The sequence below is a fragment of the Rosa chinensis genome, chromosome 5 (genome assembly GCF_002994745.2).
Source record: "Rosa chinensis cultivar Old Blush chromosome 5, RchiOBHm-V2, whole genome shotgun sequence".
Lineage (NCBI taxonomy): Eukaryota > Viridiplantae > Streptophyta > Magnoliopsida > Rosales > Rosaceae > Rosa > Rosa chinensis.
Window position 1 is genome coordinate 54193647 of NC_037092.1, and position 24926 is coordinate 54218572.

Consider the following 24926-nt stretch of genomic DNA (forward strand, 5'->3'; position numbering starts at 1 on the left):
GTATTGATTGTTGACTTCCTCTTTCATGGTATCAAAGCGGCCAAGCCATGGCTAATGGGAACTCGCTGGCTAGTGCAGTCGAATAGGCTCGATGGCAGGGGATTCATAATCGTATAAATGACTCGTTACACAACCGAACCAAATTGAAGTTTGGCCTTGTTGATTTGATTTTCCAACCTAAAAATAAGTGTTTGATTTTCGTGAGAATTTGAAATAATGTTTAATTTGACAAAATAAACTTGGGTCGTTTATGTAACCGTAAAACTTTAGGATAGCAATGAACGAACCATGAAGAACAAGGACAGGACAAGTGGTCATTAAATATGGGCAATGTATTCACTTCAAGGTCCAAGAAGAGAAAAATTAATACTTAATTTTTTTTCTTTCCCAAAACAAAACAAAATGAAGATCAAAGTTGAAACGAAATGCAGCAGCTTTCATTTGAAATCTCTGTTCCTTGCTCTGAACGAGGTTTGCACGCTCCCTCAGTCCCTGTCTCAGCCTCTCTCTCTCTTCCAAAACCCCCCGCACATACACTTTCTCTCTCTTCCAAAACCCCCGCACATACACTTTCTCTCTCTTCCAAAACCCACAACGTCTCTCTGTAGCTGTCTAGTTGTAGCTAGCTACATCCAAAGCTTTCATTTTCAAACCCAAAAAGAAACACTTTTGTAGTTGTTGGTCTCAGATTCTCAATTGATTAATGTCTCTCACAACGACAGTAACAGCAACAAGGAGGCCAAAACGGCAGTACCCACCAGCCCCACCGGTCCCAAAGATCCTACATTTGCCACGTAGGCCTCGCCGGAGAACACCCAAGAGCAGCATCGCCGCCGTTCATGGAAAACCAGCCGCGCCCACTTCGGTGGAGGACAAGAAGGGCAAGCTGGTGGCTCTGTTTGACCAAGAACGAGTTTTTTCAAAAGCTGGTTTTCCAATAGTGCTTTTGGAGAGTGAGGGGAGGAGGGAGAGGGTTAGTGAGGGGGAGGAGGAAGATGGTGGTGCTGACGTGGAGGTGGTGGAAGAGGAGAAGTGGAGGTTTCAGGCGGAGATGTTGAGGGCAGAGTGCAATTTGCTGAGGATGGAGAAGGAGATTGTGGTTAAGAAGATGGAGAGGATCAAAGTTAAAATGGAAAGGACTCTTAAATCAGCTGTGCACACTCTTGTTTCTGTGAGTCTTTCTTTTTCTTCTGATTCTTATGTCTTATTTTTCCTCATTGTTGTTCTGTTTTTTAAATTAGTTTCCTCATAAAAATTTGGGTTCTAATTACTTCTTCAAAAGTTCCAAATGGAACTATGGCACCTCAAATTCAATTTTTTTTTTTGAATAACAAATTCAAATTTTAGATACTTCTAAGATGTAAACTTTTGTGCTGTTTTAATTTCTTGGATTGCTTTTGTGATGTCTCCATTTGCTTGACAAGATTAGAGGGAAGGCAAGCAGTGAAATGTGGAATCTTTTTGTTTGGGTTGAAATATTTTTAGTTTTTTATTTTTATTTTTTATCAACATGTGCTTAATACATGTTTTGTTTGGGTTGGGTGATGAAGGAGAGTGTGATGTGTTAGATTTTTTTTTTTATCTGGAATATGATCTGATATGGTTGGTTTGTGACAACGTTTGATTCTGATTGGTTTCCAGGGGAGAAAGAAGATTAGTGAAGGAAGGAATGTAACTATGGTATTGGAGGAAGAGATTCAGCAATTGGTTCAGAAACTAGAGAAGTTGCAAAGGAATCTAGGAGCTAAGGGCGTGGAGGTTCGGAAGTCCAGCAACTTCGACAAACAAGCTTATCTTCTTCAAAGGCGGTTAGAGAAGTTTAGAGGAACATCGGATGAGATATGCGTTAAGGAGATCCAGGAGATGGCAGAAGCAAGCTTATCAATCAAAACAAGCTATAGAGGAACTGAGAACTTGGTTTCAAGTGGCAAAAGCAATGTAAGAACTGTCTGTTATCTCTGCAAGCTAGTTGTATTTAACTTTTTTTTTTATACACAATGCTGCTGTTCAATTGCTTAACTCCACTTATTTTCAACCAAGGCTATGTGAGTTGTTATTTACAGTTGACAAAGTCGTTGTAGCCTTAAATCTATCAGCAACTAACCTATGCATTGTATTATTTGAATCAATTATAATGCCTAATGTAGTTGTATTGAAAAGATGATGCAGGTGGAGATTCTGAGAAGGAGAATGGAGGGGTTGTCAAATGGGATGCTATTAAAGAGGATGAAGGAGGAATATGGTTCAATGCTGTCTACAGCCAACAACTCTGTTGCCAGTTCTGCCTCCTCGTCCAAGAGAATCGAATCCACTGATTTGTTGTCTTCCTTGGTACAACAACGTTACAAAGCAAATCCTTGCATGCTTCTCTTATTTTTATGGTTCCTAGTTCATTACCTACTCTAAAACAAGGAATCATAGTTGTTTAAAAATTAAAAATCTACTTTTCTGTTTGAGGTTAAATCACTAAATGCATTCTTTCTCTGTTGGATATCCAAAATGCTCCACAAATGTTATTTTTTCCCCAACACTATTTAGTAGAGAAGGGAATCTGTCAAAATTTTGATAATTTGTTCTGCAGGAGAAAGAAACTCATGATGAGAACGTATGCTCAGGACGTTGCAAGGCCATTGTTCGAAGGATTGTAGAGCAAGTACGAGCTGAGACAGAGCAATGGTCTCAGATGCAGGAAATGCTTGGGCAGGTGAGGGAGGAGATGGAGGAATTGCATGCCTCTCGAGACTTTTGGGAAGATCGAGCCCTAGACTCTGATTATCATATCCAATCCTTGAGCTCCTCTGTAAGATTCCTTACCCAATTTTCTAATTTTAATAATAGTTTATATTTTTCTATATTAAAGATGAACAGGCACATATTGCCCTCGCAAGTCATTCTCTGTGATGATTATGTGAATATTTCTGGGAAAGTAAATATGTTAGGAATTGTTGCATCATCTTTCTCTTTGTTTTTGGTTTACTGATTTCTTGGACGGTTGGGAAATTTGAGTTGTGGAAGAGAAGGCCGAAGCGTAGTTTTGAAATTTTTTCATATAAACTTAGTCAATCAAGAACTCATGTTTCTTCTCTTCTCCAGGTGCAAGAATGGAGGCAGAAAGCTGTTTCATCTGAAAGCAAAGCAAGGGGCTTGCAAGAACAAGTGTCATCACTCCATGCGGAGCTAAATAGCTTGAGGAAATGTGAAAACACAAAAGTAAAGAAGGAGAATTGCTCACCTAATCCCTGGGATCTGCAGACCGAAATGGAAAAACGGGTTTTGATTTGTCACTTGAAGGAAAACCATTGTACCAAAGAATACAGCAGCAAGCAAAGGGAGGTTTTACTTGAAAGTAGGAAAAAACCAGACTCATGCACCAACAGAACACCTATTGCTCCCCATGCTCTGAAAAGATCACCATTTCGAGATATTGGAAATTCCTCATTGTCGTTGAGGCAACACAGCAAAGCAGTCTTCCCTTTACATTGTCCTCTACCTTCCAAGACTTAAACGCCTGACATCCAGTACCTGGATTCAGCTTGGGGCTCGTCATCCTTCATAACCAAGTTAACTGTAGGAAGTCTTCGTCTTATCTAACCTTATTAACTGTAATGGCACCTTGGAAGATCCCTGTTCTAATTTCAGTAGTAGAGCATCTTTTTCGAGAGTATTCATGAGTTCAGATCCAGGGTTTTGAATGTTTGTTGTTGGATTTTACTAGCTGCATCAGAATGGTTACTTCTAATGAGCCATATGGGTATAAATTCATCAAACTTGAACCTTCCCAAATTGGGCACTTAACTTCTGAGAGACACCACTGCTACTTGAGTTGATATATATTATTGGGTTGTTGGAAACATAATGAAAATAAAATACAAGGGATATTCAACATATTCTTATTTGTATATGTCCATATTCTCCAGAAACGATAGGAAAGAACTAGTTCAAGCGCTCATTCAGGTTCTACACCGGTCCATGGTTCTCTTAGACCGATTTAAGCGCTCATTGCTTGCTAGCTAGCAAGTTAGGTATGTTTGTGCATATTCAAAGTGGAAACAGCTTCATAGGGGGTGTTTGAAGAAGAACATATTTAAGCATTGAAGATGTGAGTTTCTTCTACTATACATCAAACTATACATCATTGTATCGATATATTGATAGCAGTTAATTTTTTTTGGGGGTTTTGTCCATTTACCCCATTTCTAGGGATTTTTTTCCCACTTACCCCATTAAGTTTTTTTAATTCCCTCTTACCCAATACACTCTAAGGGAGTCTTCCCTAATACCCCATTAAGATTTTTTTTTTGTTTTTAATTTTTTTTAATACTATTTTACCCCTCACCCCTTTGTTACTTAGAGAGAGAGAGAGAGAGAGAGAGAGAGAGAGAATGGAAGAAAGAGAAACCATAGGAGATTTCGCGGGAATCCGGTCACCGACCGCCGGATTCCGGTCACCGGCTACCGCCCACCGGAATTTGCTGAAAATCTCACCAGAAAGTTTTTTTGCCCCCAATAGATATCTATTGCCCCTAATAGAGGGATAATAGACGTCTATTGGCCCCCAATAGACGACTATTAGCCATGTATTGCCTCCCAATACAACTTTCGGTCGCCGGAATGAGAACTAATTTTTCTAAATTAAACAAATAAAACTTCCATTAAAGAAAAAAAATGAAGAGATTACATCGATTCAAAACGTCTATTGCCCTCCAATAGACGTTTACTGCCCCCCAATAGACCTTTTACGAGCCTCTATTGCCCCAATAGAACTTTTTTTTTCTTTTCATTTTGGGCTTTTGACCCATTTTACTGCAAAAAAAGTGCTATGGCTCCATCTTCCATAGTATTCCCAGAAAGCCAGCCACATATCCATCTTCCCTGCTTTTCAACTTATTATAAACAACAATATCAATACAGCGAGAAAAACACCAAGTTGTTGTTATTTGTATAAGCAACAATTGCTTGATAGACCTGCATCGAGACATAGATTCACATATGTAGACAATATCCAACAAAATTTATAAAACAAGTTTCGTAAATAACTAAAGGAGGATAATTCATGCAATTATGCAGTTCTAATGCAGAACCATATGCAATTTTCTAAATACGAAGCAAAATTCCATTCTTGACTGCATCAATAGTACGCAACGGAAGCAATTTTAGTGTGCAATCACAAACAAACTTCTCTGACCACAAAACACGGAGCAATATTGCTTCATTTGCCCATAATCGCAAATCGAGCTCGAGCGCCAAATCTCGCCGGAGATGAGCCAAACTTGCTGCTAAGCTAGCTAGTTGGACTATCAGAAATAGCAAACGATGTTTGAAGCATCAAATTCGAAATCAAATCAGAACCCTACAACCCCAAAATCAGAGTCGCCGGAGACCAAAACGGAACGGGCCGTTACCTGAGACTGCTCGACGCACTGCTGGAACAGATCCATGACGAAATTGACCTGGTTCTCGCGGTCAGACGACAAGTCGTCGGTGTTGGAAATGGAATTGGGCTCCGAAACGACGTCATCGCGGGTCTGCTCGGCGTGGATTGTGGAATGGTATTGGGAAAAGATGTCGTCTTCGCCGTCAAAGTCTTCATCGTCATCTTCGTGGACGGTGACAAACTGGGCCGGCGGGAAATCAGGATCGGAGGAGATGTAGAGGTCAAAGTCGTTGGAGGACCAGTAGGGGAGGGAATCGAAGGCTTGTTTATATGGTTGTCCTTGTCGGCGAGGGTGAGGGGAGAGAGAGAGAGAGAGAGAGAGAGAGAGAGAGAGAGAGAGAGAGAGAGAGAGAGAGAGAGAGAGAGAGAGAGAGAGAGAGAGAGAGAGAGAGAGAGAGAGAGGGAGTGTGTTGCTCGTGCCGGAGAAAGAGGAGAGATAGAGGAGCATGGCATCGATGTCTTTTTCCAATTAGGCTGAGGGCAAAATTGTCATTTTACTTCAAATAGGGTAAGTGAGAATAAAAATCTCTTGCTGGGGTAAGTGGGATAATTTTGGCTCATTTTGGGGCTTTTGGTCATGGACCCATTTTTTTTCTTGGATAGGATTAAAAATCGTTATTTTCTAATGTTTTTTTTTTCTTTCAAACCTTTTTGTTATTTAATTTCAGTATTGTGTAATTCAATGATTTGTCCTAGCTAGTGCATATTTTATTTTATTTTTTTTCGACTTTGTCAAGGGGAACCTAAAGGCTTCTTAGGCCTAAGATAAACCCCTTCGGCGCATGTGAAATGCTCCAACTGTGCATTGCAGCACAGTGCCTCACCACTTTGACAACTTTCGGGTTCGAACTTAGGTTGGGGAGCACACCCAACTAGACAAGAATCACTAAGCCACTTGCAGTGGTTCTAGTGCATATTAAATAGTTTCTTTTTAGATTTGTGTTCTTTATGTTTGTAGTAGGTGTATGTATTATGTTTATGTTTCGTAGTTTAATAGGCTTGCTAGAAATAAGTGAGTATCAGATGTTCAGTAAGTGGACCTATTTCTATGTACCAAAGTGGTACAAACACAACTTATTGTCTATCTCATCTATCTACTAATAGCAGTGGAAGACTATGTAAAGGCCATTCAACCGTGAAATGAATGAAAGATTGATATAATTTAAAGTACTTATATTAACACATCCCAATATATTTAATACACATCCCTATTTTTCTATATTCAAAATATAATTTTATAGATAAATGAAATAACCAGAAACGACATACGATTGTTGAACTTCTCCCATTGTTTCTTGTTTGTATGAATGAACATAACTTGCAGTACAAACTGATTGTAGCTTCAAATTGTCTCCAAATATTAAATTGAAAAATGACTTATATGATAAGAAATGACTTTTAGCAAGATATTAAGCAGGATATTAAGAGATATTAAGATGCTACGCATGATTCTTAGCAAGAGAAGTACAGTTCATGTATGTACAATTAATTAATGCTGAAGAATTTGAATACAATGAAATTGAATCTAGAGTGCGAGAAGCATCAGCTCCTAGATTTAAGCTCAGTGAGATCTACTAAAGATGATCTTTCAATGTAGACTCTCACAGATTTAAAATCTTAAAATTAATTGTCCTAGCCACCACCTGTGGGACAGACATCAGACTAATCACTCCTAAAAAAGTGAGTGAAGCCTTTAAGAAAAAAATATTCCTATATGCATATTCGTGCAGTATAAGTAGGAATAAAACTCTTAGCAAGAGATGATATAGATTGTGTTGTTCTATGTGTCTTACAAAAAGATAGAATAACATATTTTAAAAAGAGTCTGTTAGGAACTGCGGAAGCTTTATTATGCAATCAGGTTGCATATTTTAATGTCTTCCCTAACTTCACTACTCATCTGAAAGATGTAGCTCACTGCCTAAGATTGAGAACCAAGACAGATGGTGTCTCTATAAAGAAGGGAATTATGGAGCTTGCAATAGATTATCGAATCTATTACAAGTTGATGAGTTTGAATGTGACTCCTAATACCATGTTCTTAAATACTTCCAGCAGTACTACATCCATTCTTACTAACCCAAGAAATAATTCTCAGCATAAACATGTCACTCAATGGCATGAAGTTTCATTCCTAAGATAATGGAATCTATCATCCCCTATCAAGCAAATCCAAAGCACTAATGCTTCTGTTTATGAAGATATGAGTGGAAAAATTAGTCTGCAATTCCGTAGGCATTCATTTGCTAATTATGAAGAAGCCAACACTTCTAAAAGTAGGTCAGCGTTTCATGAATAATTTTTGGAAGAAGATGATGATAAAGGCCCTATAAAAATAAATGCTTAAAGAAAATGAATATGCGCAAGCTGAGACTTGTGAATCCACAGATGGATTAGAGAAAATCATGAAGAACCAGGAACATCTATGGACATTGAAAATTTTGAAAGATCACTTCCTCAAAGTCAAAAGGGTCAAATGATAATTCAAAACATTAGAAATCACCCTACGAAGATCGTTCAAGAAGAGAAGATCAAGCTTCCTAAAAGACAAGCTCCTATAGGAAGAGGTGGAGAAAGCAACTCTCAGAAGTATATTCCTAGAGAACCCAAATGTGAACACCCTGTGTCAGAGAGAGGAGATTACCTTGATCTAGATAGGGTAGGAGAAAACAATAATGACTAGGTTGCTAGTTTAAAGCTAACACAGGCTCTAGCTTTATCTAAATACTCATATGAGGATGCTCATGCATACTATGAGTCTAACTGGCATAGTCCAGAAATGGTAATAGTCTTTTAAGAAGAGTTCAAAATGGGCTGAATGGGCAACGAAGTTATCCCAGACCAATAATCATTTAGACTTTGCAATTCCCATCTATGCATAGTTTTGTAGTATGGGAAATAGTGAACAAGCTAAAGAAAAAGCCAAAGCAAATACTCAGAAACTAAGTATTTGTAACATGAGATATTTTGAAGAATATACAAATGAATTTCAGAATTACTATTGCACAATTAGGGACATAAAAAATGATGACCTGGCCTTGTTCAATCCTTTAATCCAAAGTTACCTAAACCTTGGAATGATTAAATCGCCCAATCTTTAGAAGAAACCTCTAGTTCTTTACTGTTGGAGGAGTAGTAGAAAGAGTTAGGGAACTCAAAAGAAAACAATGTATAGAAAACCAGAGATCCAAAACTGCCAAGAAACAACTCAAGGGAGTTGAAAATATGTGCCAAAAAATAATGGGTACTCCAACACAATGGGAATGCCATATCCCTAAGGAAAGAAAATACAAAAACTGGTCTTCAAGAAAACAAGACTAAAAAAACATCTTCTTCCAAGAAGAAATATGAGTTTAGAAAAAGTTCAGAGCACAATAAAGAAAAGTCTTCCCCTAGGAAGAAGTTTTTATTTATTATTATTTTTTAAATAAAAAAAATCAAAATTTAACCCTTTTAGGGAAACATCAATGTCCCAAAAAAGAAAAGAGGTCTACCAAGGCCTTAATAGTAGAATATGAAGAAGCTATAGAATATGCTAACCTAAAAGGTTTTAATATAACTTATTCTGATGAAGACAATGACTCTGTATATTCTCTTGAATACTCAGAAAAATATGAAATAGAAAGCTCTTCAGAAAGTTTTGAAGAAGAAGAAGAAGGTATTGGGAAAAAGAAGATATTGCAACCAGTGTTTTCTATCCCAATCCAGGAAACTTCACATGTGACTATTGTGGATATAAAGACAACATCACAATTTCCATGTATTGTGAAACTACTGTTGAGATTTATTATCATCCAAAATTCTTTGTTGTTGAAGCAAGAAGAAAGACAAAAGATACTGATGTTCATATCTTGGAAGATCAAGAATATACGTTATTCTATGAACCTCAAGTAGAACAAGGAATGAACCTTGAAGATGATATAAAAAAGATGAAGATAATATCTTCACTAACAAACAAACCTCAAAATATCTTTGAAAGAGTCTTCTATTCCTGTAATAAAACATTATTATGATGATGAGACTGTAAGGGAGACTAAGCCTTTTACAGAATTGTTAAATGATCTAGCGAACATGAAACAAGCAAGGCAAGTCTAGACGAGCAAGTATAGTAACTACATCACAGTCGGATTTAAGTTCCTAGACCACAAAAAATACCACCTACATGCATAAGTTGATAGTGGTTATGGATATAGCCTAGTGTCACGGGCCGACTTTATACGCAGCGAAATTAGCCCGTGAGGCGCCAAGGTTCCTCTGAACCGAGGCCAGCCTATCTTTCTTACTTCCCCGATACTCCATTTTTCTTTTTCTTTATGTGTGCTTCTTCTTGTCAACTTGACCCCTTCGACATCATCCTCTTACTTGTTAAGGTTTACCAACGAAAGCTACTCACGCATGAGTCTCACATCTTGTGACTAATCGATCGCTTCCTTGTGTCATGGTTCTCTTCCAAGACACTCGCCCAATCGATAGGTTTTCATGTCATCCCAGCTTGAGCCAGCCCATTACTGACCCGCGTGCGTCCTGCACGTCGATAGCAAGTAGCATGACTGTGTACCGAGACCAAGTTGGCATTCACATTTCTTCCAAGAGTCCTTCCTTAGTAGCTTGCACACCTTCATCACTTCGTGGGCATCTCTCGCACCACCCACTCAGCTCCAAGACAACACATGTCTTGCATATTTCACCTCATGGGCATCACTTATGCCACCCACTCAGTCTTCAGCTCAAGGACAACCTATGCCCGCGTACTTTAACCTTGTGCGCATCACTTACGCACCTTACTTGACAGCACGTGCCCGCTTACTTCGTCTTGTGGCATCACTGGCACAATCCTATGAACTCATAGGCAACACTTGTTTTCATCCTGCGCTTCATGAGCATCACTTGTGCAACTCACTCGGCTCTTGGGCAACACATGCCCTTGTACTTCGCCTCATGGACATCACCTAGATAGCCCACTCGGCTCATGGGTAACACTTGCCTGTCTACTCTAGCCTTGAGTACCCAACCTGACAAGCCATCGAGGCCTTGAGGCCTTTACCATCCAACAAGGCTACCATGTTCTCTTCTTGATGACTGTCATGACTCCAAGGCATACTTAGCCCATAGGCCAATCCCCAAGAAGGCATGTCGTCCTACTTGTTGGCACGCCGCTTGAGTGAACAACTCCTCCTTGATGCCCCTCTTACGCTTCCTTCAGTCTAGCACGGGGTCGCCCCTCCCATGCTTGCTGGCATCACTTTGCTTTGGGCAAGGTCGAACCCTAACACATGCCCACGTCGGTTGCTCCGTGGCCAATGAGCACCACGAGGTCTTGACATATCTTCCGTAAGCCCACATGTTTGTCTAACGCTGATGGCATAAAGATCGCCCTTACACGAACCTCGTCCCCGACGTTGACCCACAATATCGGCCTTTCGGCCAATACCGTCCACGAGACTTCCTGACTAGTGGAAACATATGCCGCCCCTTTCTAACGACACATGCCCGGTCCCCTAGGCCCCCACGGGTGCTCGGGAGAAGCTCACTTAGTGCCCCATGAAGGCCAGCACCGGGGGTGGTGGAGAGCTTGACCCCATGTCTCCCCCTATAGAGCATATCCTGCTTACATGAACCTGGAGGAGGAAACATCAAAATAGCCGAGGAGACTAATTGTCCATAACTAATTCACAGAAAATCCAAATGACATGCCGTCAAGTTCGTTGAACTTGTTTCAACGTCCCAGACATTTCTCGTGTTTTAAGTTTTCCCAAATTCCATGCCGAAGTACCTCGAACCCGAACTTCCACTTAATTACGACAATGCCACTCTTCCTCACTTTAGCTTCAAGCTTGCCCTTGGGCTTCCAAGCTCGCCCCTCTTGGCTTCTCCTTGTCCCAAGGCTCGCCCCTCTCGGCATTTCCTTCACAAAGTGTCACCATAGCACTACTCTTAAGTTTGGCTCGTGACACCTAGCAAGGAGATATGTCATTCTCAAAGAATGTTGGGAATGTCTAATAAGTTAGCCACTAGAGTTGCTCTAGGAGCACATGAGATATCCATGACTACAAGGGCTAAAAATGTCGGGATCTCCATAGGAGGAGGAGCCTTCATCATCAAAACAATTTGGCAATGTGCAAGCCTAGATGTTGATTTGTTGATACGAAATGATTTTCCCCTTCAACAAATAATAACTCAAAACGATCAAGTGATTGGTTTTGAGAAAAACAAAAGATTTTATTGGGAACCCAGACTTACTAATGCATTAAGCGTCACTGGTAAAGACTCTATTCTGCAATATCAGAGGTCGCCAGCAAAGCGCAGTGATTGTAAGCCAATTTTCTAGGCAATCTTACAGTTAAAAGATCACAGTGAAATTAGAATAAATGACACAAGCTCTAAGTCAGAATTAGAAGAGGAAAGTTTAGATGGTGAAGAAAGCTTCATCTTAAAACATAACTTGAAAGTTTATGCAAATAAAATAGAACAGAAGAAGATATATACTCTCGTCGAAATCGAAAATCTTCTAAAACCCGTAATCAGCAAAGACCCTTAATTGCATTGGGAGAATGACCTAATATATTGCCAACTGAAAATGCATAATGCAAATGCTATTTGCCATATCAAAGCTATTCCTCATTACAGAGAAGAAGACATGAAGGAAATGGAGAGTCTGATCTAAGAACTCCTTGAAAAGAACCTCATTAGACCTTCCAATAGCCCACATCATGCTCCAACATTTTTGGTAAGAAAGAGGAAAAGCCAGAATGGTAATAGATTATAGAGATGTAAACAAAAACGACCGTTAATGATGGTTATCAAATAGCTCAGGTGAGAGTGCTCATCAACAGGCTCAGAAGGGCAAAAAATTTATCTAAATTTGATGTGAAATCAGGATTCTGGCAAGTTTGGATGCATCCTGTCTCCATTGCTTTAACAGCTTTTGGAACTCCTCATGGGCATTATGAATGACTAGTCATGCCATTCGGACTCAAGCAAGCTCCATTTATTTTTTGAAGGAAAATGGATAATATATTTAAGCATTGCTCAGACTTTTGTATAGTTTATATAGATGACATTCTTGTCTTCTCTAAAACTATGAATGAACACATGAAGCACCTAAAACAGGTGTGCAAGCTTATCGTCCAGAAGGGATCATCCCTTGACAAAAGAAAATCCATCTCATTAAAGGAGAAATTGATTTAAAGACGGAGAGATTCATCTTCAAAAAAATCTGCCAATTTCTTGAAGAAATCCCAGATGCAAAATCTCTAATGAGATTTTTAGAAGTTGTTAACCCTACGAGAAATTTTATCCCTCAAGTTAGTAGACTCACTACACTACTCTCTCCAAAGACAAGCTCAAAGAAAAAATGGTCTTTCACAACCGATGACAATAATACTATTAGAAAGATTAAAGAATTAACGAAACACTTACCTCCTTTACTGTTACTGAAGAAGGTGACCTGGTCATTTTGCAAACTGATGAAAATAATTATTATAAGGCAGGAGTTGATCTAGCCGTAACACCAGATACAAATCATGAAAAGATTTGTAAATTCTTATCTGGAAAATATGATCCTGCATGCAAAATTAAATTATTCTACCGAAGACAAGGAATCCCGCAAAATTAAATTATTCTACTGGAAACAAGGAAGTCGTTGCTCTAATCAAATCCATTAAGGGTGTAGAAACATTCTTAAGGAATAAGTTTTTAATTAGAACTGATAACAAAAGAGTTAAAAACTTCAAAAATTACAAGTTAACTGAAGCTGGTGATTGAGGAAGAGTTCTTAGATGGCAGATGTTTTTAACTCAATATGAATATGATGTTGAAATGGTTGTAGGTGACATGAATTATTTGTCTAACGCGCTTACAAGAGAGATGGCCATGTTCAACAGAGATGAAAGACGCAATCCACCAAGCAAAAAACCAGAATTTGTAGAAATAAGTCTTTGGGAAAGATACAAGGATGGTGACAAAACAATAGGACCTTTGCATGACGGACCAGGTTACCAATACATAGTATCATATGACAGACTAAACATGACTCATGCTTTTGAAAGACTCAGATTGTGAAAACATGATCCTGATTAGAACAATGACTCTATCCCTGCGCCATAACTAATCTATCCCAGGGTAAAGAATCGGCTAGCCTGTCTCAAGCAGCAGATGGTAAAGCATATTAAGTCCATTGATGGCCACTGCTTTGCCAAAAAGCAGGCGAAACCCTTTTTAGGAAAACCAACCTGCAGCTCTGGGAAGAAAAAGTGAGCATAATCAACTGTTAAAGGTTTTACAGAAACCTGTACACAGAATAGACAGAAACTTGGCTTTCAAACAAAAATTTATTTTAGATAATATTCTAAGTGCTTTCTATGAAAGTAATGAAAATTATATGCTTAAATTCCTTGATGTTTTGACAGAAGAATTGTATGGATCTCGTACAAAAGAGAAAACTGCTTCAGTTGACAATCCCAAGATATCATATCTTGAAAACCCAGAAAGTGCTAAAGTCGTTGTTTTAGCATTAAAAGAATCTCAATGGTTTCATTTCCATAATCTTATAGGAGGAATTGGATATAGAAATTGTCTCCCTTAAACATTATTCGTTGTCCCTGGCCTATATTATGGGAGATATCTAGTTGAGGTTCAGGCTGAAAATCCTCAGAAACACAAGTGGTGGCTCATTGAAAATGGTTTCGTTCACAATCTTTGGACAAAATTCAATGAAGATCTAAAAGGGCTTCCAAATATTATATCTGAAACCGTTAAGCATATATATTAGACTTGATAGGTGCATTCTGAGATTAAAATTCGTATCAACTACTCCAGAGTGGACAATGGTAAATGGACATATCAATTACATTTCTCCATACCACCATGTTAGGATTATCTGAGGCCCTGTATGTAAACCCACCATTGTGGGAAATAATGGAAAACCAAATCAAAGCATCCCATGGATGAAAGCCATGACCATAGAAAGTATCAAGAGAATTAGTCTTAAATGACTATGACTCAAGCCTTTTGGCAAGTGGAGAAGAGATAATGATTACTTGTTACAATCATCCTTCTCCAGAAAGTTGTGACTTTTTCGCAGCATTATTAAGAAAAGAATTGGATTGTACACAAGCCACCACTACATGGCTAGAGAATATTGAACAGGAAGAAAAATATCAGATTCTCTTTGAATATGAGGAAAATTATGAAGCTGCAGATAGTGGTCCAAACTCATCAGTTACCTTTGCTGACAAAGAACTTTACAATGTCACTAAAATGATAGAGAAATGAGTGGTTGCTAACGCAAAAAAAAGGATGAAAACTTTACTTTTTAAAAAGTACGATGGAGACTTGAATGGCGGCCGACACAACATGACGAAAGACTTTACTTTTAAAAAAAATAAACTTATCTTCTTTTCAAAAAAAAAAAAAAAAGATTCATCATCTCTTCCACAAAAAAAAAAAAAAATCTTAAAAGTCTTTTCCTAACAAAAACTCTAAAAATGACATTCTTTAACATTTATTTAGACTAAATTATCAAATCCCCCATATATATTATTATAATTCAGAAATTAAAAAAAAAAAAAAAAAGGTCTGAAAATAGGGTCAACTGGGCTGGCCCATTCTCTAGCTCGATTATATTGTGCTTCCAATTACTGGCTTTACTATTCTCCGGTCTCACAAGTTTGGTCGTCGCCATTTGCTTCTCGCTTTGATTTCTCCAGTTCATGTGAGTTTTTCATTTTCTCAATCCAACAACCTCACGCTTTACATTTCTCGCTTTCATGCCCTCTCTAGATTTTTGCTAATTAGATATATATAGGGTTTTGCTTACTATGTTTACGATTTTCTCAGATTCATAAATTTCTGGTTTGTATTTGTACTAGTATGCGATTGCGTTTGTATCAGATTCATCTGGCTACCCCCTGCTTCTTAATTTTAGGTTAGAAATATGAGAACAGTGCCCCAAAACTTGAATTTCAGTTTTATGGAACTGCATTCATTCTCTCATTTCTTTAAGGTATACATGAAATCAATATGATTGTTTTATTAGAACAGTAAACTATAGTTTTGGGTTTCTGATTGAAGATAAAAAAACTTGGGTCTCTTATGTATTAAGTCTGTGGTCTCTAATGGATGTAGTTTTTGGGGGAGGAATGATGTGGAAATCAGTCACATGTGGGGTGATTATGCTTTGATGTGGATTATATTGAAAGACGAATGTATCGACAATTCACTTGATGCTATTAATATGTGATGCAATATGCTATTAATGAGAAAGGTGCTGTAGGATGTTGTATATATAGTGAGATAATAAAAAGAAAAATGTTGGAAGAAAACCCAAGGTAGAGGAAAAGCTATGAAGGGACTGTCAAGTTTCTGGTTCTCGATAATTATGGATTCCCTTATATGTATATATGCTCCCCAAGGATGCTAAAAGTTAATAACATGGGATTGGTATGACGGCTGGAATCCTTATCCTTCTGGATTGCAAATGGTGGTTAACCAAATTCTGTTTCTAAAATCCCTTTCCTTTTGAAATGGCCTGCACAGAAATGTCTGTTTCTATTGGTGTTAATCTGGTAGGGGTAATGAGAACATGTGGGGTAAGGGACAGCCCAACAGTATGTGAATCCCACGTAATCTAACCACATGCTTGCTTGTATTGTGACCATTCAAATTCTACTGACGTGCATCTGAAAATAGCAGCCTGGTGGGATTAGGTGATCCTCAGTTGACTCAAGTAATCTGTCCAGAATTTATATAAGAAGATTTCAAAAGTACTTATCGAGCTGTTAATAAAATAGTTATGAAAATCGCTCTTTTGCTCTTCATGTGGTCATGCAAACCTCTAATATAACCTTGGTTTTGTTCTTTCTAGCCTTTCCTTTGTAGCTTTGAATATGGCTTATGTTGCTCATATGTTTATGTTGAACAACACTAAAGCTGGCCATTGAAGTCCTATCGAGTTGGTCTAAGATTTAGTATCATCTCTTGTTGATGCTGTATATGAATACGAGGAGTATAAGTGAGATCTTATTCATAACTAGAAAGATTATCTTAATCAGAATTCTGTTGTCATTTGATTGTCAAAATTTCTATTTGTTTATAGTGATAGTCTCTGATGCTGGTTTGACCAATATTCATAATTCTTCAGATTAGTATTTGATACAGCCTTTGATCCTGTATATATTACAGGGTATAGCTGATTTGTAAAGAGGGAAACACTTTAAATCACCAACATTGTCATAAAAATCTGTTCTACTTGATATCTCCATTATGTCACTGTTTATTTTGTTAATCTATAAAAATCACAATATATTTTGTAAAACCGGCTTTTGCTCGAGCATTTCTTCTTTTCCTTATTGCATATCTTGATGTTCTTGATTATTGCAGTTGAAAAATGTCAGGAAAGTACATCATCGGATCTCTCCTGGCAACCTTTGGAGTTGCATATGTTTGTGACACCACTATTTCTGACAAAAAGATATTTGGAGGTAAGTGATGGAGGAGTTTGATGAAATTTTTCATGGTATAATTTCTATTCAGACCTAACATTCTTGATGTGATAAACAGGTACCACTCCTGGAACTGTTTCAAACAAGGGATGGTGGGAAGAAACTGACAAGAAATTCCAGGCCTGGCCTCGCACTGCAGGACCTCCTGTTGTCATGAACCCCATCAGTCGCCAGAATTTCATTGTCAAATCTCAGTCAGAATAGTGAAAAGGGTTTTGCCTTGGGCATATAAGTTGATGAGATGAGTGTCTTTCCCTTATCGACAAAGTCATTCTAATAAGTTTATGTAAGATTGGCCTGTTATTCTTGTTTCTGGCGTGGTTGAAGGTCTATCAAACCATGGCTGGCAATTTTTGTGACAAATTTCCTTTGTTTTGTGGTTATTTAGAATTGGCCCCTTATTCAAAATTCAAAATGCAAGCTCCTGATAACACATCTGGGTGTTGCTCTTGTTATAGTGTTTTTATCCAAAATGTATTGGTTAACCAAGAGTATGCTCCTGAATGCTGCTGTTTCATCTCTTGATTCATGCCGTCTCAACAAATTTTATTAGTTTGAAGATTACCCTCGCTGGAATTACAGAGTATATAGATTTATTCTTAAAAGTGATTTTCAATATCAATAAAACTATAACTCTTAGCCTGTTCCAGGATTATGATTACAAAATCCAAAAAAGTAATAAAGCCAATATCAATTCTTCCACCAAATGCCATAAAAACTGATTACAACGCTGCTAATTTGATCCTGGGAGGATCAACCAAGCAAATGTTAAGGTAGCTATCAATGGAAGTGTACTTGTAATCGGGATATAATTTGGAGGCCTCGAGGTCATTGTCTGTGAGTTCGAAGTTCATCTGTTCCCCTTTGATGAATATGCTGTGAAGGATCGATGCACGTACGTTGTCTGGGTGAGGGAGGGCTGCAAGCAATAATTAAACAAAGCACAGGAAAATAAATAATTAGTTACCACTGTTGTAAATAATTATGGCTAAATCATGTAAATAGATGTAGAATGATATGTGCCTTTCACTATCGATTAGTTCTTCATAGAATAGTGTGTAGGAGTAATTGACGTTGCTATTAAACATTACTTTTTTGTTTACATCATGTACTCCTATATAAACTCCCTTATGGTGAGGTGAATATATACACTCTTATCTCATGCGTCCAAACTCTCTCTTTCTGAAACACTTTTGCTTTTATTTTACAATATGTTATCAGCACGAAAAGCTCTAGAATTCGGATTGCGGATTGCCAAGAAAAGAGGCGAATAACTCTTGGGTTGCGGAGAAGAGGCGGTTCATCATTCGATCAAAATCACGCTACTAGCTCTATAGCCAAGTATGTTTTTACATGTTTTTTTTCTAAATCTCGAATTTCACATTTACGCTTATCAAGTGTTTGATTGAATATGAAAAATCACCATGATGCATGAACCCTACCTAATCCTATATGATTTATTTATTTGGTATACATATTTGTATATATTCATTCATGTGTCTTGCATTGTTGGGTTTTTGTTTTGGAAAAGAAAAGAGAAAAAAAATTAGGATTCTTTGGCTGTAGCTATTTCTAGCACTTGGTCCAATAGTACCAATTCACAACTAGAGAGCATCGATCAATCATATTTGAGGGCATACCAATTCAACAACAAGCAAAAACAAAGTGTGCTGTGCTATTTCTAGCACTTGGTCCAATAGTACCAATTCACAACTAGAGAGCATCGATCAATCATATTTGAGGGCATACCAATTCAACAACAAGCAAAAACAAAGTGTGCTGTTTCTGGGATTCAAACCCAACCACAGTGTGTACCAACCCAGCATGTTGTCCGCTGTGTTATCATGGCAAGTTGGTATTTATCAACACCATTTAATAATAATTCTGCTAGAAGCAGATTCAACGCCATTTAATTGGCGATTGATCAATCCATGTTTTGATTTTGATTAACATTATCCAAAACAATTACCATAGTAATTTACGCTCATTACCATAATTATTTCATAATTTATTCTTTATTATTTCATTATTTCATCTTAATGACGTATATAGCTCTTATTACTATAACGATTTTGTGGTATTTATTCCCTCCATTATTTATTATCACAATGATTTTGTGGTGTTTTTTTTTCACTCTGGACGACAATGTAACTCCCCACCCCACCCCAGACCTGATGTTAGTGAGATTTGAACCCGTGACCTCCACAGTGTTAGTTAGGCTAGCTAACCAACAGGTCACGGCTCATCGAAGATTTTGTGGTGTTACCTGCTTCTCTATTTGATCATATTAAATTAAAATATTTTACTCGCTTAAATTCTTTGCGTTAGAATATATATATATATATGTGTGTGTGTGTGTGTGTGTGTAGAATGTAGGTACTTAATGAACCAGAAGTTCACATATAAATATTGAACCAGAAGTTCATACATAAATATTGAACCAGAAGTTCACACTTATCGAACCCGTAGTTTCGATAACATTGAAAGGATATGAATCTTTCCAACTAGGCTCATCCAATTGGATGCGATGTCTAGGTAAGGTTCAGATGAGATTATCATTGATGATATATTTTTTTTCACGGTAGCTATCAAAATTATAACCGGCGATGACATCAAACCTCACTCCGTTAGTGAATGTCAACATAGAGGCGACTGGCCAAAATGGAAAGAAGATTTCCGGGTCGAATTAGATTCTTTGACAAAGAGAAAGGTGTTTGGGCCTGTCGTTCCCACACCTCCCCATGTTAAACCTGAAGGATTTAAATGGGTATTTGTAAGTAATGAGAAAAACGAGATTGTGAGATATAAGACTCGTCTAGTAGCGCAAGGATTTTCTCAATGCCCTAGGATTGATTATGAGGAGACATATTCTCTCATAATGAACGTTATAAATTATCAATTTGATAGTTTTCGAAAAACCAAGTATGCAGCTAATGGATGTAATCACAACTTATCTCTATGGGGATCTTGATACAAAGATATACATGAAAGTTCCTGCAGGACTTAAGATACCTGATGCAAATAGTTCTGGACCACGGAACACGCTCTCCATTCATCTGAGGCGTTCACTTTATGGATTGAGACAATCCGGACGGACGTGGTATAACCATTTAAGTGAATATTTGATCGGGATGAGATATGTAAACAATGAACCATGCCCATACGTGTTTATTAAGAAAACAAGTTTTGGATTTGCAATTGTGGCGGGTCTATGTCGATGATATGATTCTGATTGGTACTCCTGAAGAGATCAAAGAAACCGCCAAGCACCTGAAGTCTGAATTTGAGATGAAAGATCTTGGGAGAACAAATTACTGCCTTGGCCTGAAGCTCAAACATCGTGCTGATGGGATTCTACTTCATCAATCAAACTATATCCAGAAGATGTTAAGATGTTTGAATGAGGATAAAATGAAGCCTTCAAGCACTCCCATTGTCGTCTGAAGTCTAGATCCTAAGAGAGATCTATTTCGTCCTGCAGATGATAATGAAGAGATATTGGCACCAGAAGTCCTATACCTAAGTGCAATAGGTGCATTATTGTACTTGACTCAATGCACTAGACCGAACATTTCATTTTCTATAAACTTGTTAGCTAGATATAGCTCTGCGCCAACGCGCCGCCATTGGAATGGCATAAAAGACATTTTTTGCTACCTTAGAGGTACGACAGATATGGGCTTATTCTATCCCTATGCATCAAGAAATGGATCAAACCCCCTTGATCCTGAGAATGATGCTCGTCTTGTTGGATATGCTGATGCAGGCTATTTATCAGACCTGCACAAGGTGAGTGCCCAAACTGGTTATGTCTTTACCATTGGGAATACAGCAATTTCTTGGAGGTCTACGGAGCAGACCCTTGTTGATACCTCTTCGAATCATGCTGAAATTCTAGCTCTTCACGAAGCAGTACGTGAATGTATATGGTTGAGAGCCATCACAAAGCATGTTCGAAGCACATGTGGACTACATTCCACCACTGATGAACCAACCACTATCCACGAGAATAATGATGCTTGCATCGAGCAAATGAAGACGGGTTTCATCAAAAGAGACAACACCAAACATATTGCATCGAATTTCTTCTTCAATCAGCAACAACAGGAGCATCAAAAGATTGAAGTCAAGCAGATTTGATCTGAAAACAATCGTGCTGATCTCTTCAGCAAGTCACAACCAAAGTCTACATTCCAGAAGCATGTATAAGGTATTGGTCTATGTAAATTATCTAAATTACCTAATATGTAATTTTCAGGGGGAGTATCCTGAAGCATACCCACTTGACCTGTACTCATTTTTGTCCATCGTTTAGGGTTATTTTGTCCTACTGGGTTTTGTTACTTAGAAAGTTTTTGACGAGGCACATCTTTGGCATGGTCACCCCACTTACTGCATCTTAAAGATGCTTTGATTCGACATATATGCATTCGCTCATCTTTTCCCTTCGACCACGGTTTTTTTTTTCCACTGTGTTTACCGGGCAATGTTTTGGTGTAGCAACTCTAATGCATCACTCTCGTAGACATACTACCTACTTATGATGCTGATAAGAAGACTTCACCTATCTCTGAAGTTGTGATATGACTACTCCAGACTCACGCGCATTGTACTCTTTTTCTCATTGGACCAAGGTTGTTTTTTTTTTCCACAGGGTTTTTATTACTTGGCAAAGTTTTTGACGAGGCAACTTAGAAGCGCACAACCTAGGCAACACTATTGACATGAAATATCCATAGGGGAGTGTTGTAAATAATTCTAGCTAAATCATGCAAATAGATGTAGAGTGTTATGTGCCTTTCACTATCGATTATTGATTGATAGAATAGTGTGTAGGAGTAATTGATGTTGCTATTAAACATGACCTTTTTATTTACACCATGTACTCCTATATAAACCCCCTCATGGTGAGGTGAATATATACACTCTTATCTCTATGCGTCTAAATTCTCTCTATTTCTGAGACACTTTTGCTTTCATTTTACAACAACCACAAAGATGTTGTTTTTCAGTTTTGTATATATGGTCCAAACATTCCCCATTGAGGCATGCAAACATAAACACATGCCAAATATAAGAATTAAGAGCAATCCATGGAGCCAATAACCATTGTTTATGCTCATTCCACCTTTAGCTTTGTATTATGAAGCGAACCATTGTTTAAGCTAATTCCACCTTAAATACTCATTTCCTCACTAAACTCAATTCCCCTCTCACGGCAAACTCTCTGGCACTGCCCTCATTCATAACACAGAAGCTCTCTTTCTATCATCCACCATATAATTAAGAAGGTATGTTGAAGGCTTTACTGTTCTTTTTTTCTAGTATTTTCATAGTGGGAGGATGCATGGAGGAAAGTATCTTGGTTTTCATGGATTTTTCGACCACCAGTTGCATAATGATGTCGATCAATAACTTTTTCAATTTGTAGGCTTGGAGTTTAGTTTTCTCACAACAAAGTTTGTATGAGGCCATACTACCTACTGATCTCAACCTTATGATACTCTTAAGCTGTTATTAAATCTATCTTAACATGAAAAGAAAAAAAGTTAGGAGGTTAGGTTTCATACTCTTAGAGAGCTCTATAATTTCTTGTTCTGGGACATGGATCCTTTTAAGAGTGCGTCCTGTCTTTTTCTCCCATGCTGATATCAACTCCAACTGAGATACAATGTTTCCTTGCGGTCTACAAATCACGATCCGGTTGGCTGCCCTCGGATCTGTTGCTGCTCTTATGGTGTAAGCAGCCACATCTTCCTCATAGTTTAACACGGCTAGACATCAAAATAGATTACAACACTATTAGAGTTGGTAAATCATATCCGACATTGGAATATATACAAGCTTAACTTGAGCTTAGTACCCTTTGCTTCACCACTGCCATAAACAATTACTTCCTCGCGTTTCTCATGAGGATGAAGTAAATAATCAACAAAGTAAGAAGCAAAAGTGTTTGCAGACACGTAAGTGTAGGAAATTCCTGCTGCTTCTGTCGCCCTTCTAATCTGCCTTCTATTCACATGTATTGCCTCGAAAGGTGGCAGCCCACTTGCTCTATCTGCTTCAAATCCGAATTCTGAAGGAAAGAATCTCTGGTTTTACAATGGTATGTAATGCTAGTTAGATCAATAATGGAAACCATCAATTTAAGTTATATTGTAGCCAGCTTTTCATAAAACCAATGATTAAGAAGGGGATATTAATTAATCGATGACCTTTATATTTCCTGCTTCTTTGATAGCCTTGATAATTTTGAGCTGTTCAAGATGTTGAGGAATGGCCAAAGTAGAAATTACAATGTCAACTAGTTTAACTGCCCGCACTAGCTTTTCATGATCATCCAGTTCACCCTGTTTGCATCCCCCAAAATTAATGGGATCAATTTATGCATGCGCACACATATATACAGATAGATTATCCCAAGTAACACTACAAGTGATTATATTTAGCCAAGAACTGAGAGAATACTATATTATTATTTATTTTTACTATTTGGAATGCGCAACCAAAAAAAGAAAAAAAAGAAAAAGGCATACCAGACCTTTGAGGCAACCACTTTTTTATATTATTTCAAACTCCCTTATATCATACTAATTAGGGAAAATTTCACAAATTGTCACTCAACTATGACTCATTCGACACTTTGGTCACTCAACTATTACATTGTCAATCACTTAAGTCACTTTGTTAATTTTTTTCAATAAAAAAAAATTATAAAAAATACTCTTTGGCTGACTTAAGTGATTGACAATGTAATAGTTGAGTGACAAAAGTGATATATTTGAAACTTCAGTGACCAAAGTGTCGAATGAGTCATAGTTGAGTGACCATTTGTGGAATTCTCCCTACTAATTAACCTTTCAATTCAATTTTCTCATTTTCTGTTTATCGCGCATAACTCTAAACCTTAACACCATGAACGAAATCAGAATGAAACAAATTAAAACACTCAACTACACAAGAGCGAAGTCGTACATCAATAATCTTGACAAGTTAAAGAAAAAGAAAGTAAAACTAAGTATTGCTAATGTTAGCGCGTCTGGGATAGAGTAAAACATGAAATATATGAAAAATCTCTTCTAGTCCGGACTATGTTATGTTTTGGGATTTTCTACTGTACTGACTTCCGCAAAAAAGAAAAATCTAGCTGCGGAATACTCCGGCTTGCAGACTAATGCAGAGTAGGGTAGAAGGTTCATTGGAACTTTAATTTGGAGGCCGGGCTTCAAGCTACTAATTTACATGGGGAAAACAAAGACAGATGAAGAGAGAAGGATAATAATTAATTTTACTTCAAAAAGAGTGAGTCCCATGGCTTCAAACTCTTTGTGCAACTGAAGCTTTGAAGAATAGGTGGTGGGTTTGATTGGTCGCACATAAGCATAGGTTGGATGTCCCAAAGAAACGCTTGCCTTCACCATGTACTGGCCAAGATGACCTGTGCTTCCAATTATCAGTATCTTGCTCTTTTCTCCAGCCATATCTGTTTTGGTGATCGATGGTACTATTGTTTCTGAACAAGCAAATATATGCTAGACGTTGAAGCATCATCGACCCATCCTAGCCTTTATATAGTATTGGCAAGCAAAATACTGAGTTGTTGTACTTTTTTTTTTTTTTTTGAAATAGAAATTGAATTTATTAGATCAACAGCCAAAGGCTAGAGTCTACCATAACTTATAGAAGCCGAACTCGGCAGAAAAAACCGAACTAACTATCTAAGCTAAAGTAGATAATTAAAATCTCTGGGACGCTCACTTTTAAGCAAGCCTATCTAAGAATGTAAGAACCTCGCCTAGCCCTCTCTTGCCAATCACGCAATTGTGGTACAAGCAAAAAACTAGAAATGTCATAGAAGACTCATAGAAGTCCATGCACTCTCACATAAGCTTCACCCCAATAGCAAAAATTAAGCAATAACTATCTCCTTCCCTTTCGAGTTGGAGTGTTTACCCACAGACTGCTTCCTGTTGGGAGACTTGTGCTGCGTA

At 37.9% G+C, this 24926-nt stretch overlaps 3 protein-coding genes across 4 annotated transcripts; 2 read left to right on the forward strand and 1 right to left on the reverse strand.

Moving 5' to 3' along the window:
* Positions 1-542: 542 nt before the first annotated feature.
* On the forward strand, positions 543-3727 carry LOC112167715 (myosin-14). 2 transcript variants are annotated; one of them, XM_024304764.2, is made up of 5 exons: positions 543-1171; positions 1642-1938; positions 2161-2331; positions 2582-2800; positions 3094-3727. In XM_024304764.2, exons 1-5 carry the CDS (start codon positions 704-706, stop codon positions 3502-3504), a joined length of 1566 nt encoding a protein of 521 aa, XP_024160532.1. In that variant the 5' UTR covers positions 543-703; the 3' UTR covers positions 3505-3727. The 2 variants fall into 2 exon arrangements, with proteins under 2 accessions (XP_024160532.1, XP_024160533.1); XM_024304765.2 differs by having other exon boundaries at positions 2170-2331; positions 3094-3725.
* Positions 3728-14996: 11269 nt separating this feature from the next.
* Positions 14997-17392, forward strand: LOC112201867. The gene is made up of 3 exons (XM_024342791.2): positions 14997-15146; positions 16814-16914; positions 16994-17392. The coding sequence occupies exons 2-3, from the start codon at positions 16821-16823 to the stop codon at positions 17137-17139; spliced, it is 240 nt and encodes a 79-aa protein (XP_024198559.1). The 5' UTR covers positions 14997-15146; positions 16814-16820; the 3' UTR covers positions 17140-17392.
* A 23-nt stretch (positions 17393-17415) lies between these two features.
* LOC112201866 (isoeugenol synthase 1) lies at positions 17416-24442 on the reverse strand. Its single transcript, XM_024342790.2, has 5 exons — positions 24228-24442; positions 23151-23285; positions 22799-23027; positions 22506-22709; positions 17416-17854 (listed from the first exon to the last, which is right to left on the reverse strand). The coding sequence occupies exons 1-5, from the start codon at positions 24414-24416 to the stop codon at positions 17658-17660; spliced, it is 954 nt and encodes a 317-aa protein (XP_024198558.1). The 5' UTR covers positions 24417-24442; the 3' UTR covers positions 17416-17657.
* Between the last annotated feature and the right edge of the window lie 484 nt (positions 24443-24926).

Coding starts and splice junctions, on each gene's coding strand:
- LOC112167715 (XM_024304764.2), top strand. CDS start 704: ATGTCTCTCACAACGACAGTAACAGCAACAAGGAGGCCAAAACGGCAG. Junction 1,939..2,160: donor TTTCAAGTGGCAAAAGCAAT/GTAAGAACTGTC, acceptor TGTATTGAAAAG/ATGATGCAGGTGGAGATTCT. Junction 2,801..3,093: donor TCCAATCCTTGAGCTCCTCT/GTAAGATTCCTT, acceptor TCTCTTCTCCAG/GTGCAAGAATGGAGGCAGAA.
- LOC112201867 (XM_024342791.2), top strand. CDS start 16,821: ATGTCAGGAAAGTACATCATCGGATCTCTCCTGGCAACCTTTGGAGTT. Junction 16,915..16,993: donor TGACAAAAAGATATTTGGAG/GTAAGTGATGGA, acceptor TGTGATAAACAG/GTACCACTCCTGGAACTGTT.
- LOC112201866 (XM_024342790.2), bottom strand. CDS start 24,416: ATGGCTGGAGAAAAGAGCAAGATACTGATAATTGGAAGCACAGGTCAT. Junction 23,028..23,150: donor AAGAAGCAGGAAATATAAAG/GTCATCGATTAA, acceptor TTGTAAAACCAG/AGATTCTTTCCTTCAGAATT. Junction 22,710..22,798: donor TGGCAGTGGTGAAGCAAAGG/GTACTAAGCTCA, acceptor TTTGATGTCTAG/CCGTGTTAAACTATGAGGAA.